The 15415-nt window shown below is 46.8% G+C and overlaps 1 protein-coding gene and 1 long non-coding RNA gene across 3 annotated transcripts in view; one reads left to right on the forward strand and one right to left on the reverse strand.

Moving 5' to 3' along the window:
* Nucleotides 1-3627: 3627 nt before the first annotated feature.
* Nucleotides 3628-9571, reverse strand: HAND2 (heart and neural crest derivatives expressed 2). The gene is made up of 2 exons (XM_053257942.1): nt 8294-9571; nt 3628-4606 (listed from the first exon to the last, which is right to left on the reverse strand). Exons 1-2 carry the CDS (start codon nt 8873-8875, stop codon nt 4508-4510), a joined length of 681 nt encoding a protein of 226 aa, XP_053113917.1. The 5' UTR covers nt 8876-9571; the 3' UTR covers nt 3628-4507.
* Nucleotides 9572-9702: 131 nt separating this feature from the next.
* LOC128328196 (uncharacterized) overlaps nt 9703-15415 on the forward strand; it is a 28815-nt gene continuing 23102 nt past the window's right edge. Inside the window, exons 1-2 of one of the 2 annotated variants that reach the window (XR_008309072.1) lie at nt 9703-9805; nt 10639-10694. This is a non-coding gene — a long non-coding RNA (uncharacterized LOC128328196). Of the gene's footprint in view, nt 9806-9855; nt 9925-10638; nt 10695-15415 lie in introns of those variants that run through there. The other variant, XR_008309073.1, reaches the window with a different exon arrangement.

Below are 15415 nucleotides of genomic sequence, written 5' to 3' on the forward strand. Positions count from 1 at the left end.
CTGACATCCCAATCGACCATCAATTTACCTTCTACCGCCCCGCTTCCCCATTTAGCTTTTAACGTCAAAAGCTACATTTTTGTCGGCTCCGGCCTGTCTAGGGCTCTTGCGATTTAGCTCCAGGAATGATTGCTCCTGAGAAAACAGCAACAGACCCATTACCGAGCAATTAAAAAGGTTCCCCTCTCCGCCCCCCCTTCCAAGCTCTCTCTATTCTTAGTCCTCACCCACCCGCCACTTTTCAGTGGGTCCTGTAGCCCCAGCAGCTGCGAATGAGAGAGAAAGAGAGAGAGAGATTTCAAAGCCAAAGGTCCTATTGAGCATCTTGTTGAAAAATGCTAGAAAGCCTCTACCTGGTATTTGTTTATGTGCCTACCGTTCTAAACAGACTCACTTAGAAATCAATTTCATTGAAATTCATGGATCTTATTTCCAAGCAATTGTTTTTAGGGTTATTATTTTTTTAAACTGGACATGTAGCGTGCATCCCAAGCCACCAAAAAACAAATCTAGGGCACGACCCACCAAATGTATACGCTTGCATGGTGCACACCAACTGGTACTGCTATTTACTCAGAAGTAAGGCTCACTGATTTCAGTACGCAAGTAAACGCAGGCTTTGGTTGGATTGTGTCCCTTCCCTGCTAGATTTCAGCTCTACTTCCACTGGTCGCACCAGGGGGAAAGAAATGGGGGGAGGGGCAGAAGAAGCAAAGTGCATTTAGGGGTGTGCCAATTCTGTCCCACATATTAGGTTTCTGAAACAGAAATGGGAGAGCAGGTGAGGGGCTTGTTGAGGGGGCACTTGCCCACCTTTTTGCCCCTCCCCCCACACCCTTGACTACTTGGCTGAAAACTTTAAACATGCATACTCTCTGTGATAAATTTCAACACAGAGAGATATTCAGCCCATTCCAAAATAAAGTTCAGTCTTAGAGACAGACTGGTTTGTAACTACCTGATCTTCTACTCTCAGCTTCAGTTTGAAAGTAAACCTGCATGGCATCCAGGGAACTTATCCTCAGGAAACTGTGCGCAGAATTGTATGGTGGATGTATAAGAAATGTGTGTGAATGCAGGGATCTCTAAAATGATCTCTGGTAAGTAACTAGATGCAGATTTCAGTTCTGTTGCTGCTTGTGAGGAGGAATATGCGAAGTGGAAGAGTCTGATAAGGGAATTAGGGTAGAAGAAAAGAAGTTTTATTCATTAAAGCAGGAAAAGCCTTCCTTCCTTCCTTCCCTCCTTCCTTCCTCTCAGTGCCAGATTTAGTCACAAGCTAAGGAAGCTACAGCTTAGAGCCTCCGGTTATAAGGTGGGGGTGTGTCTCTGAATAGGAAAAAACGGCAAAATTTCAGTTTTACATAATTGGTTGAAAAATAAAGAGGAAAATACTGTGAAGCAGACATCCTTCTGATAAGACAACAATATACTTATATTGAGTTTACAAATCGGTGCAGAAATAACTGTAGGTCATATCCAGTTTGTATTAGACCAGGGCCCGATTTAGACCAATTCCCACCCTCACGGTTACAGGCGGTGTTTACCACTTCAGGTAAACACTGCTGTAACCATGAGCAGGCCAGCAGGACTGTGTGAGAGTAATGCTATGGGGCCCTTTAAGTCTGAAATAGCTTAGGGCCTGGCCCTGCTTCCATAATCGGTCCTGCTTCCACTCTCTGCATCTATAGGGCATATCATAAGCCTGGCTCTCCTAAAGTCCTGGATATGTTTCGGTGAAAACATCATGCAGTCACCCAGAAAGGCGAATTGGTGTATGAGATAGCCAGAGATGTAGTTTCTAATCCAGAAGTGCAGGCGATCTCCGTGACAGCGCCCATGGCCATGCCCACCCTAACAGCCAGAGAAGCCGACCGGCTGCTTCCCTACGCGTCCCCCCGCCCCCACGCCCCATCACACCCCACAGAAACCCAATGCTGGTCCTCCATCCAAACTGGCAGTGCGATCTGTAGCTCGCGGCTGCTTTCCCTTGGCCCGCCAGAATCCAAAGCCGCCTATCTTTTGACATCGCCAGCAGCCTAAGTCAGAAATGGTGCTGCCGCGCTCTGCAGTGGCTGGGCGTGGGAGGCCAAACATCTACCAGCGGTATCGATGGGAGAGAAAAGCATAACTAACAGATACAGTTCTGTGTATTGGGGGGCGGGGGAGAGACGCTTCCTTCCAAGGCAAGTGTCTCTAAACACAGCCCCACCGGCCAGCCCCAGCCCAAACTGGCTGACCCCGAGCCGCGGGAAGGGCACATCAGGCTGGCCTAGTTGTTCTAACCTCGCAACCTTGCTATTGTCAGGGAGGCCTGGCCAACGGTGTAAAAGGCCTCTGCTTATCTTTTTATGGGCAACTGCAAACCTGCCTCCCCTCTCTGTCAGAGCCCGGCCACTTAAAAGGGAGAGCGAATAGAGACATCTGGGGAAGCGCCAACATGGATTTCAAGGTACATCCACGAGGGCAGCCCGCGGCTACAGAAATCTAAAAGAGAGCTTGAAAGAGAGGATGAGGAATTCTCTCGCTGAACCCTCCAAACCCGATTAAGACGCACGCAAGCTTCCTCAGGGGGTTCTACGCAAATCAGTGGGAGCCAACGTAATCAGGCTTGTGCCTTTCCTCACCCAAACGCCTTTGAATACTTGCCTGTTTCAAAGACAGGAGGAGAAAATGCCAGTTTTTTCCGTCCAGGGGACGCTGCCCTGCGGAGAGCGTCCGCCTTCCTCTTTGGAATCCTGGCGGTTCCAAAAAGTCTTCAAGTGCTGCGCATTTCGCCTTCCCCGAAGAAGGACCTGGGCGCTGGTCAGTTTCCAAGCCCGCAGGTCTGCTTGCTCGACTGGTTCTGTTTCACAACAGCCCTGATCTGTTGGGGGGGGGCAGGATCCAGACGGGTTTCTCTCCCCACCCCGGATTCCCCGCCCCTCATCTGAAACATTAATAAAGTCCAATCTGCAAATTCTTGCCAGGCAGAGCTAGATAAAAAATGGGCTCCTGGCAGCGAATTGGAAAAGTGCAGCCCAGGAGAGTTTTTGGGAACCACAAAGTTAATATTAAGGTCGCTGCAGCTCGTTGTAAATCTTACATTTTCCCCGTTCCCAAATCCCCAGACTTGTTCGCCGTTTCATACTTGACGTGAAATGCCTTGTTACATAATCACTTCTACCAAGGCTCTCTAAACCTCCTTTGGCCTTCCCCCAGCCAAAGCACTAAGGCCGTTCAGTACAAGGCCCTGCGGTGCCACTGCCCTTCTGGACACAATACACAAAACTGCCTTCGGGAGCAAATAGCTCTGAAAAGTAGGGATTCAACATCAAGAGGCGGTTCCATTCGTTCCTTTCCAAACATACCCTCCGTTCACAACCGAACACTTTACTAGCGGCCTACTCCCGCTTTCTTTCTCGGTGAAGCAAAGCACAAACTGCCTCGATGCAGAGTTGCACTTCTGCCCATGTAAAAGCAAAACTAGACCGTGACACACATTAGAAACGAAGAAATAGTCTTTCGACATAACTCAAAGGCACCCCCGAATTTACTTCCGAGTAAACGTGCTTAAAGTCCCCCAAAGTACCTCTTCCATATTCTTTCAACGTCTAAACAGAGAAAACTGCCGTTCTATTTCTCATAAAGCATTTGTAAAGAAAAATCTTTTTATTTTTCAATTTGCAGCCCGATCCTATAAATACTGACTGCGAAGCAAATCTCACCGACTCAGTGAGGTTTCCTCAAATAACATCCCCGCATAGGATGGCAGCTTATATAATTTACTTTCCAATATTATGTGAACCGTAACAAGGTGTTTGTTTTCCTCTCCGAGGTACACAAGGTAAGATTTGCTTTTAGTACAAAAACACACACACACAGTGGTTTATTGAATACTTACAGCGTTTACACCTTGCAATATTAATTCAGCTCCACGGATTTTTTCTTTTAATTTTAATTTTTGTTTTGCTGCCTTAAGGACCGGAGTGCACATAAACAAAAGAGCTGTCGAAAACCTTTCCCAGCTGTTAAGCGACCACGAGGAAAAGAACACTACACTGAAGTCCCATCCCAGTGAAGACTGGAAACCTTGGGGGGGGGGGGCAGAGGCTCTGACTCGAGTTTCCCATCCACACATTTACCCAAGAGGACAGGTTTAAAAGATATACACTTCACTTACACACACTAATGCCTGCAAGATTTTTTTTTGCCCCTTGTGTTCTATACAAAGCAAAATAACATTCACCAAAAAATAAAAAAATAAAATCACACACAGGAACACACGCACGCACACAACTATGGAGACCACGTTACCCCTTACCACGCTGGAGTTTTCCTCTTCATATATTCAAACATGGAATGCTTTTCTTCCAAGATCCACATTTTTAAGGGGAGATTAGGGGGAGGGAAATTGCACATAAATAAACCAGACGATTCCAAAACAACAAGTCCTCCTCAGCTCAGCCATTTCTTGTGAAGGTCCAGAGTCCTCCTCAGATATTCCCTCCAGTCCTCCTCGTCTTGCTCACTGCTTGAGCTCCAAAGCCCACACATGCTGCGGCCAGCCAGTCCTTCCTTTGGTTTTCTTGTCATTGCTGCTAACTGTGCTTTTCAAGATTTCGTTCTGTTTGAGAAAGGAGGTAGAGAGGAGAAATAAAGAGATTATTTCCCGGTATTTCCCGGGGAACCTCCTCCCACCTGCACTTTTTGGACCACAGGGAGAAACTGCCAACTGTGAACTGACTTCGAAGCAGATTCAGGCTTAAATGGAGGCCTTCCAGCTACTGATCAATCCAAACGCTCCTGCTTTCCCATTCCCAGAAAGAGTGGAGGGCCAGATTCTGGCAGGCATTTCAGCATGCACGATGCCTCTGCACAATTCATTACACAGTTAAGCCGGAAGGATCTCCAAGTGAATCAATGCTGAGAAGTGGCACTAAAATCAAAGTGGTCTATCTCCACTGTCTTTATTAACAGTTTTCGAGACTGACCTGCTTCACCAGCCAGAGTGATAAAGCAGAGTGCTGTGAGAGCTCCAGGACTAGGTATGGCTAGCAATTGTAAACTGTATAGATAGACTGACACACAAGTTTGAAGACCCACCAACATCTACATTTAAAAACAAACAAAAACATCCCTCAGATCACAAAGTAGCCGAACTGTATATCATCTATCAGAATCACAGGTTCCTAGATAAACAACAGTCTCAGATACAGAGACGCTATATATATATATATATCCAGTGGGACTTATGTCAAAGTAAACACTGGGCCTACAAAACAAATCAGCAAGTAATTTTTAAAAATTGCATTGATAATACATCATTTCCCACCTGCATGATGCTATTAACACAATAACGGTCTCACTGCATGGAAAGTTAATTTATTCACTTCTGAGATACAGTGCACACATCTCACATAATAGCCAGTCTAAATCACAATTAGGATTGTGCATTCATGGGCAGCAAATTCTTGAAGACATTCCGTGCCTTTCTGCTTTTTCCAGGATTCTCACCCACCACAAGGAAATGCAAATTTCCCACCAATTAGAATGGGGAAATATTGGAACTGTGGTGTAACATGTAACAGACCCTGTAGTAGACTCCAAGAATTTTCACTTAGGCCCTGATCCTAAAAACTCTAACTTTGAGGCAGGGTCTATGGATTAATTCCAAATACATGTTTAGGATCTGAGTAAGGTTCCGTTGTGGTGTATGGACATGCATTTGACCCCTCAAATAATGATTGATCATTTATTTTAATGTGGGGTCTTCTCTTTGGCTTATGAACTACCGTTTCTTTTCACCTCAATTCATGGTGGTTTAAAATCTTAAAGGCTTTTAAAATCTTAAAGGCGTCCAGTTTACTGCACTTGTACAATCCCTTTGATTGCAATGGAACATGCTTCCAACATCACAGCCTTTAAGATTTAAGGCCTAAGAGAAAATTGTTGGGGCCCAGTCTGGAATATGTGTGTATGTATATATTTCAAGTTTCAAGATCCTGAATTTAACTATGCAAATCCAGGTTGAGGGCTGCTTTCCAGTCTCTTAGCAACAGCTAATTTTCTGCCCTCAGTAACTCTTCTTCAAAACAACATTACTAGAAAATTTATGATGGTAAGCGATTTCCCCCACGTGATTACTAAAGTTTCTTGGTTTGCATGAAATCAACAGGGTATAATACTGTGAAATGTTGAGAGAAGAAAGAACCGTAATTGGGCCGGTATGGGCCGGTATTTGCATTTGCGTATGACTTGCGAGGTCAACTCGACCATTGTTATCACTCAAACAACCATGTGCCTATTGGAGAAAGGGAGAACCACAGCGCCCAGTTTACTGTACTTGTACAAGCAGAAACGTTGGAGTCAGCCGAAATGCAATCAAAAGGGTCTTTACTGGGAGTGTCAGCACTCAGAGACTCCAGCTAAAGTAATAGCAAAATCCTAAACATGTTTACTCAGAAATAAGTCCCACTATGTTCAGTGAGACCCACTCCCTAGAGAGTGTGGTCAGGATTGAAGCGAAAATCCTGCAGGGGGGGCGGGGGGAATGGGGGGGGGGATCCCACCGGGTGTTATAAATCTGAAATCTGCAACTCACAAGGCAATCTTGAACAGAGCCACCGGGATTCCAAGGTCTTTGTGGGATTTTTGTTCCCCAGGAATTCCCAAGGATATGTATTTCCCAGTTGATCTTGGAAAACTGCTGAAAAGCCGCCCCCCTCCCCTTACTGGAGAGAAGGATCCGTGGAATTGCTTCCTAAGGCCTCAGTCTACAGCTCGCTCATTTTAGGTCTAACCCCTTTTGGTTTTCGCTGGAGTTTCCTGAAATCAATGAGTTGTGGATTGCAGTCTGACAGCTCAACCCACAAACGAGTTCAATCCACAAACCGGAGGTTTAGAACATTTCCCGTCTGGACCCGCAGTCTGGTAAAGCTGAAGGCGCAGCTTCAGCGATTTAAACGAAACCTCCTATTTAGTGGGCCGGAACAGACTAAAATTCAAGAATTTCGGTTTTATGGGATTGGAGGACGCCCGTCCCAAACAAATGACTTTCAGTTCTCCAAGAACTCTCAGTAGAGTCTTCTTGGTCATTGATCACTTCAGTTTTAATTGAAATTTCCTTTCCAAGGAATTGCACGTAGGATCAAGCTTATGGAGATAGGGTACGAAATAGCTTCAGTCTGAGCGCTCAGGATTAACCGTTTTGTGGCTCTCTGAATTAGGTCTATTACTAAGAGGCGAAAGTTCTCAACACACTTCCTTGGAACTGGAGGTCATTTCCTTTGCAATGAAGCAAGTTTCACTCTCCATTAGAACCCGTACCACAGGGCGGTAAAACTGCAGCCCTACACAGTGCCTCGGAAGTAGGCTCCAGTTCACAGAATGGGAAGCCAATATTTTTGAAACGGCCTGTGAAGATGAGACTGTGCGGAAGAGCGGGAGGTAGGTTCACTCTAGTCACACACCTCCGGCTCAGATCTGAAGACGGAGTTCTTCCTGCTAGAAACTCCTCTCTCCCCGACCCTCAATATATTTTCCGGTTTCAGAAAAAGTCTACCACCTTCCGTGATCTAATCAGAAAACCTACATTTCAGGGGGTTGATAGGGAAGAAACAATACTGCCCACGGCGAGTGCCCACCAGAGCAAACTTCTCAAGCAGCGATCCGAATTTAGACCTCGAGGCTTTGCGGGAATGACTGGGAATTGCGGCCAAGGAAAAGTGCTTAAGACGGGGAGGGGTGTGTGTTAATCTGCGGCCCCTAGAATACTTATGGAAATAAGTCCCCTGGACCTCAGTAACACTCAGCACTCCTTCTCCCACACGAAACGCATGAGGTGTGGGTAAATCTTATTGCAATCAATGAGGTTCCCTACGCAGTCGCTGCCTTCCTCTTTCCGGCTCATTTAAGCGGAACCCCGGTGTTCAGATTCGCTCCTGTTTACACCGCCTAATATTCACACTGATAATGGAGTGGCGGCAGTCGTAACACCACTAGCCTTAGGATCGTAATGGTGCTTACTTGGAAAGCCAGCCCCACCGAACTCCACTGGGCCTTTACTTCCAAAGACCAGCCCTTCCCCATGGAACTCATTTATTCGGAAGTCAACCCCAGTTCAAGAGGGCTGAACTTCGAGGAAACTCGCTCTAGGATCGGGCCGTTCTGGGGAAGTAAGGCTGGATCGCCTTCCAGGAAAACGGGCTTAGGACCGTGGCCCCCATTCCCAATGGCGCTCGAGAGAGGGGGGGTGTCAGTGGGGGTGGTGATGTGCCCTCCCTCCCTCCCTGCGCCGGCGGGCGGTACTGACCAGCTCTTTCTTCCTCTTGTCCTCCTTGACGTCGGTCTTCTTGATCTCGGCCTTGAAGGCCTCGGCCTCGCCGTTGGCGTCGTCCTTGGCCAAGAGGTCCATGAGGTAGGCGATGTAGCTGGTGGCCAGGCGCAGCGTCTTGATCTTGGAGAGCTTGGTGTCGGCCGGCACGTTGGGGATGCACTCGCGCAGCTCGGCGAAGGCGCTGTTGATGCTCTGAGTCCTGCGCCTCTCCTTGCGGTTGGCCGTGCCGCGGCGCTTGACCGGCCGGGGGCAGCCTCCCAAGCCCGGCGGCCCGCCGCCACTGCCCGGGGGGGGCACGCCGCCCACGTAGTGGTGAGGGTGCTCCAGGCCCGGCGCCCCGTTGGCGTACTCGGGGCTGTAGGACAGCGCCATGCTGTAGTCTGGCGGAGACATCTCCGAGGGGTGGCTGCTGATCAGCCAGCCGTGGAAGTAGGGGTTCTCCTCGTGGCCGCAGCGGCTGGCGGCGGCGGCGGCGGCCGCAGCGGCCGCAGCAGCAGCGAACGGGTAGCCCTCATGGTGGACCACCGGGTGGTGGGGGAAGCCCCCCACCAGACTCATCGCCGCCCTCCCGGGCGACCACCACCCCCGATCCTGCCCCCTGGCTCTCCGCTCCCGAGTAGACCACCGCCCTCGCCTCGTCTTAGCACAGGGGGATCGCCATAGGGTGGGCGCTGCGGCAGAGTCCCCGAAGCCCCCTGGAGGCAGGATCAGGGCCTCCCCGGGCACTCATGCGGTGGGCGAAGAGGGGGATGAATCTTGGAAGTGGCCAGCCAAGGGGAGCAGCCCCCCTCCCACAAGAGGTATCCAGCCCTCCCCCCACCGGTCGGTTTGCTTCGCTGACTGCGCTCTTCTTGGCTCTGAGGCAAATCTCTTGTTTTTGTTGCGGTGGTTGTTCAAGAACCTGGGGACGTTTACTTACACCTGCATTTTCTCCGACTGAGCAGAATCGTCTGCCCAAGCCTGTCCGGTTGCTTCTCCTCCCAGGACGGGAAGCGATTCTTTCCTTTAGATCAGGTCATGAGGGCGCCCATTATTTTTTCCTCCTCTGTGGGGGACAGAAACCAAACAGTCCGCCTCTGGGGAAATCCGCAACTCTTCCTGCTCCGATGGAGAAACTGCTGAGAAAGATGATGATGGTGACGCCGACGACGATGAAGAAGAAGAAGAAGGGGGGCGGAGGGGGGGAACAGTAACACTCAGATTGCCTTCCAGTCTCGGCGCTGTGCAGGGCACTGGTCGAATTTCCCAGCCTGATCTCCATGTACAGCTACATCTTTAGGGCAGCTCGGGTTAATATATGTCGTCAGAGGCTCTCGCTGCCAATCAGCGAAGCCGGGAGGCGGGGACTCTTGGTCTGAGCCATAAAACTTTTTTTTGATCTTCGCGCTGCTAATTGTTCAGCTTCTCTTTTAGGATTGGCTCCTGTTCCTATCCATAATATAATTAAAACAAACGAGGGAAAGGTCCTCCCCTTTCACATCGACAGAGGTTAATGCAAGTATTTAGCAATGCTTTGCTCTATGTGTATGTACGTGTACGTGTGTGTATGTGTATATATATATATATATATATATATATATATATATATATATGAATGAGAATTTCAGGTAGGTATGCCTCAAAGAGTTTTGGTGGAATATAATTATACTATTATAATATAATGTAAGAATGTGAGTGTGTGTGATTATCATGTAACTAATAGAGAGGTGGTAATAGTAATACTAATGTCTCTAGTTAAAATTATGTTTAATTTTAAGATCAGTTTGATTATGTTACAAATACAAACATGTGGCATATAAATATTCTTCGTAATAGTAGCAGTATGTGTAGTAAATGTACAATTGCAATGGGAAAATATTGTGTGTGGGGGCGGAAGAGACTATATCAGAGGATTCCATATATATTGAACAAATTAGCATCCACTAGAAAGTACATTCTGAAATTGATGAGATTCATTTCCAATGGAAAATGTATTCAGAATTGCTGTGCCGGTGAGGTATTGTCTGACTATACAAATGTAATGTATTTGAAGAGGACCGTGTTAAATGCGTTTTTGTCTACAATCCACATTACTCCAGGCATCACCTGCTAGGTTTATACCACCACTCTGACATAAATGGATTGTGGATTGGAGTATGCATGGAGCAGAAATTAATGAATAAGAACAAATTACTATAATATTTGTAAGCCAGTGAATTTGCTTCCTAGATGCTAAGCAATCGTTTGCCCAAATGGCCAAGGGAGTGGGACTTTAAGGAATTTTTTTTTGGGGGGGGGGTTTCAAGATAAAACGATGTAAATCCGAATATTTTTTCTTTCAGCTTGGGTGTTTTTCCTTGCCTGAAATCAGTTGTGCCTTCCTTGCCAATCCAGTTGGGTAAGTAACCGAATCGTTTTTACACCATGTCGAGAGCTTATTTTCTCGTTTCCATTAACAAAGTTATAAAGATCTCTCTGCATCTCTCCTGTTTCATACACACACACACACACACACACACACAGAAATGCCCAGACAGCTTGCAGCAAAGGGGTTTCACTTATGGGCAGGGAGTCATTAAAGAGATATTTAATAGGCAGGCCAGGCAGAAAGCCAGCAGATATATAGAAAGCTTTATTTTCTATTTCATCTTTTACTTGGGGAATGTTGAACAAATCCTAAGAGGAAAAAAGATCCCAAGTAGCAATTCACAGAGAAACTGGTAACAGGGAGGTAAGGTCTGAGCCAAGAAAGTGGCTGTCGCCCTCCTTCCAGAAGACTCAACATCAGGGCAAAAAGAATATCCGCCGACTTTTCAGGAAGACTAATGGGGTAGAACGTTCCAAACATAGCGGGAGAATCGTGTGGACAAATTACAGAACGCTCCAGAACAGCGAACATGAATCCTTGGATGAAATATCTGTTTTTTTCTTTATTGTCCTTCATATTGGCTTTATTCTGAGCACATAAGGTTAAACGTTGTTCTTTGCAGATGATCGTAGTTTGCAACTCCCCGCCCCCTCCCAGTGAAAACCAGTGTATTGTATTCCTGACGCTTGGAGGAAAAGCCCAGAAAGAACTTTAAGGCATATTTGGGGCAGGGGACATATGGAGAGTAGTTACCTACAAGGACGCTTCCTGTTTTTATCTGAGTGCCACGAGGTTACAGGCCAGGGGCCAAAGTGAAGACACAATATTGAAACATTGGATGACACTCTGGCTTGGGTTGGAAGTAGGTGAGTTCCATCGAACTCCGGGAGACTTAGTCCCGAGTAAACAGGCTTTCATTTGCGGTTGCCATGTTAGCAACAGGATCTTTCTTGGTGCTAAGGCAGCCTTCAGTACACAAGCCGCTTACTCTGGAGCGGTGCCCCTTCTTCTGCTTAACTGGGAGGAAAACGGCTTGAAAAGGGGTTGCGATTGGCAGCTTCTGTTTCTTGAGGCACGAATGTGGCGCACCTTGACCGGGTCCTCTTGAAATCAGACCTCCAGGCCGAGCCTACGTGTGTTCGTTTGCAAGTAAGCACCACGTTCAATCGGACCTATTTCCAAGGAAGCGTGCCTAGGATTTGCAGTCTCAAGCCGAGAATGTCAGAAATGACGTTCTGTGACTTCTGATGCCGTGATTAGGAAAGAGCCCGCTTACTTTGCAGTGTTGATCCCTTTATCTGAGCCATTTCATCCAATATATTTTGCGTTTGCAACAAGCATATGTGTATGCGGACCCTTGTGTGTAGTGCTAAATCTGGCACTGGAAAGTTGAATCAAATGTGCAGAGCAAATAGTAGTAGTATGATTGGTGGAAATATGAAGATGCGCCTGTGAATGTAATAATGAGCCTGCCGGTCCGTTCCAGAACATTGCAGCGCGTTCCTGTCCAGCATCCTTTCCAGGTTAGCTACTCTTCGCATCAAACGATTCTGTTCAATCCTGAGAGGGAACAGTGTGTGCGATCCTAATTATTTACAGTCACAGGAGAATTTTGCCATGGTTTTCAATGGGACCTGGATTGCACTCAAGGTGAAGAATGGCTGTCAGGAGAGCATTCAGAATGGAGAAGTTAGAGCCCCACAAGCAATTCCTTGCATTGGTCTTTATCCCGATTTTCCAGTTAAGGCTTTAAGTCGATTTACATCCGAATCCTAAAGCCACTTTTGGAAGTAAGGCTCTTTCTTCCAAGCCACAACGGACTGGCATCTGTGTCTTGTGTTGCGATCCTGAGCACACTTACGGCGGTGCCAGTCCCCATGGAGGCCCCAGCTTTTTCTTCCTAATCATCACAACACATTTCCTCGCATGTACAATCCTTTTGTTTTGGGATCAAGATTGTCCTAGGAATCGTCTCTGAGGTTGTGGATCTGGAGATCCACAACTGAGCAGGGTTTCCATTTATTTTAATTTGTATTGAAATATTTGTGCCCTGCCCCTTCAGTACAATACCGCTCGAGGCGGCTCACAAAATGTTCCTAGCTGCGGAGAAAAAGAATGAGCGGAAACCACCCAACCATGTCTTAATAATGCTGTGGTTGGATGCAGTCTTAACAAAACAGATAATCAAAACAGAGCTTTGGACGTCACAGGGGGCTGAATGTCCTTATTGGTTCTGAAAATATTGTTGACTCTGAATTAAAACTGGGCTAAATCGCTCAGCTGCGGGACCTGCCCAAAGCCAAATCTGAGAAGAAGAGAACAGCGCTGTGGTAAACCGCTGCAACTGGTTCGCTAATATCTCCAGGGATGAAAGCCACGGCAAGCAGGCGGCAGAGCGAAAAGTGATCAGGGCTACCTAAGATGCTGATCGCAGGAGCAGCCTTCATAACTGTTTAGGAAGGGAAAAGAGTCCTTGTCCTTATCTAGGCACCCAACCAACGGTCATTTACACACCGCCGTCCGCGGGTTATTTATTTTCAAATGTGCCAATAGGGCGCAGCCCAAAACAGCGTCCCGCCGGCTCTGAGAGGTTCTTGGTTTATTTTCACCAAACCTCCCGGGCGAGATCACTTCTTCCTTCCGATCCTCTCCTTTGAAATCTTCTCCAGCCCCACGAAACGTCAGCTGTCACAGATCATGTCTTCTGTGCTTTCCCTGATACACAGATGCTGAAGGCATGGCTTGGATGTCCCATGGAAATCAATAGCACTTAATTCCCACTTAATGCGTAAAGGCGCAGGATTGTGGGGAGGACGTAAGGGGGTTCTTAGTTTTAAACGATTAATCTTTTGGCTTTTCAACGGCTTTGGGGATTTCTTGGTTCAATTAACTAATGCTCGTTATAAACCGCAAACAGATAGAGGGAGAAGAGGCTCCAATCCATCGATGGGGCTAGCCTGATTTACAATTTAACCCAGTTAAGCTTAAGCATATGTTGGATACAATCTTGCACACATTGAGGCTGCTGAAATTCCACCGAAAGACGCGTATTTCATTATTATGATTTATATTAAGCAATGTAACCGTGTGTAGGAGCGTAGGCAAATCTGTCCTGGTATTTAGCCAAATTACACCAGCATTCGAACCGTTTGATTACCTTCTAGGTGAGTTTAGAATGGAGGGACAATCCGTTTCACTTCCAGTCTTTCACTTTCCTGGGTGGGTGGGGTGGGCGGGCAGAGAGAGAGAGAGAGAGAGAGAGAGAGAGAGAATGCACACAATTGCGGGTTATGAACAAAGAAGAGGAAGTACTGAGGAGGAAAATTAAAAAAAGAAGAGACACTATCAAATACATTGATGAATATAAGAAGCAAAGGAAATAAACATTGAATGACGAAGATAAAGGAGGAGAAGAGAAAGGAAAAGGAAAAGAGGAAGAAAGGGCGTTCTTTCCTTCGAGTTCTTTTCCACTTTGAATCTGCATCTTTGTTTTCAAGGGGAGCTTCGGATCATCCAAGCCTGGCGTGTAGCTTGGGCTGTTTTCAAGAGAGCAAAAGCAGCCTGGGCTAAACTGAGCGAGCATTTCGGGGGGAAGCTCCTTGGTGCGGACCTGAGGGAGTCCTTGGGAGGGCGCAGTTGTCCAGCAACATCTTTCGCTTCTCAAGGTACCCAGACCAGGCAAACCGCGTCTGCCTCTGAGTTGCAAGTAGCAGCAGCTCTAGGACCTTCCTAACTAGGCTCTCCTTGCTACGGATGGAGCGACTAGTGCCCCTTCACACAGAGTTCTCAGTGCTCAAGGCGCAGGACAGTACATAGAAGGTCACTCATCTCAGCGGATGGGTTTTTCTAATGGACGTTGGGACACACGATCTTCTTCGCACGAAGTAACTCCAGGCCGCAAACCCATCAAGCACATTTCTCTGGAGCCTTGATTATATGTCCTGCTTTCTAGATTCCCGAAAATCCGTTTTTGTTTTGTTTGAAAAGTTCCATATGTATGAGATAGAACGGGGAAAATATTTTCTTATTTGGTCATTTGGGCAATGGGCAGAAAAGGAATGCAGCCTTTTGTGAGCATTTATTTTTGTTTCTTGCAAAATTCAAATAAACTGAACGATAGAGGTCAAAGAAACAGAAACTCACGTTTTAAGCGAAATCTATCCATCCTCCTTCGCTTGCCGCTCCTGACCTAATTGATGTATTTATAAAGGCAAAGAGGACGCATTGATTCGAAATTGCAGCTATTTAAAAGTCAAGCAAACAAAGAGAGGGAAGTCGGAATAAAAAGCGGTAGGTTTATAATAGCCCTAGTTGATGAGATGTAACACAATTACCTTTCCCGCACAAGCCCCTCATGGGTGATCCCAAGTCCCTCTACATTGAATGAGACTCACTTTCGAGCAATTGTGCCTGAGACTGCAGACTAATTGTGTGCAGAATTGCGACCATTCCTATATATTTTCAGATCGTTGCTTGAGATCCTAATGAGAGCAACAGACATTTCTAAGTATATTAAATTGCCTTCTAAGAGAAAAGATCTCCCCGCACTAAAAATGCTGCGCGATCGCCGTTTCCTGCGCGCAGGTTTCACCCACGCACAGTGAGAGGACTTCTCGTGTTCCCCTTGTATTCAGTCTCTTTCCTCGGGAAACAGCCTGCTCTATAATAACTCAGTGAAGAAACACTTCAGTTTATAAACCATACTATTAACCCTTGCATTCCAAACCTTTCCCGGAGAAGTTAATCCTATT

This window comes from Hemicordylus capensis, chromosome 5 (assembly GCF_027244095.1).
Source record: "Hemicordylus capensis ecotype Gifberg chromosome 5, rHemCap1.1.pri, whole genome shotgun sequence".
Lineage (NCBI taxonomy): Eukaryota > Metazoa > Chordata > Lepidosauria > Squamata > Cordylidae > Hemicordylus > Hemicordylus capensis.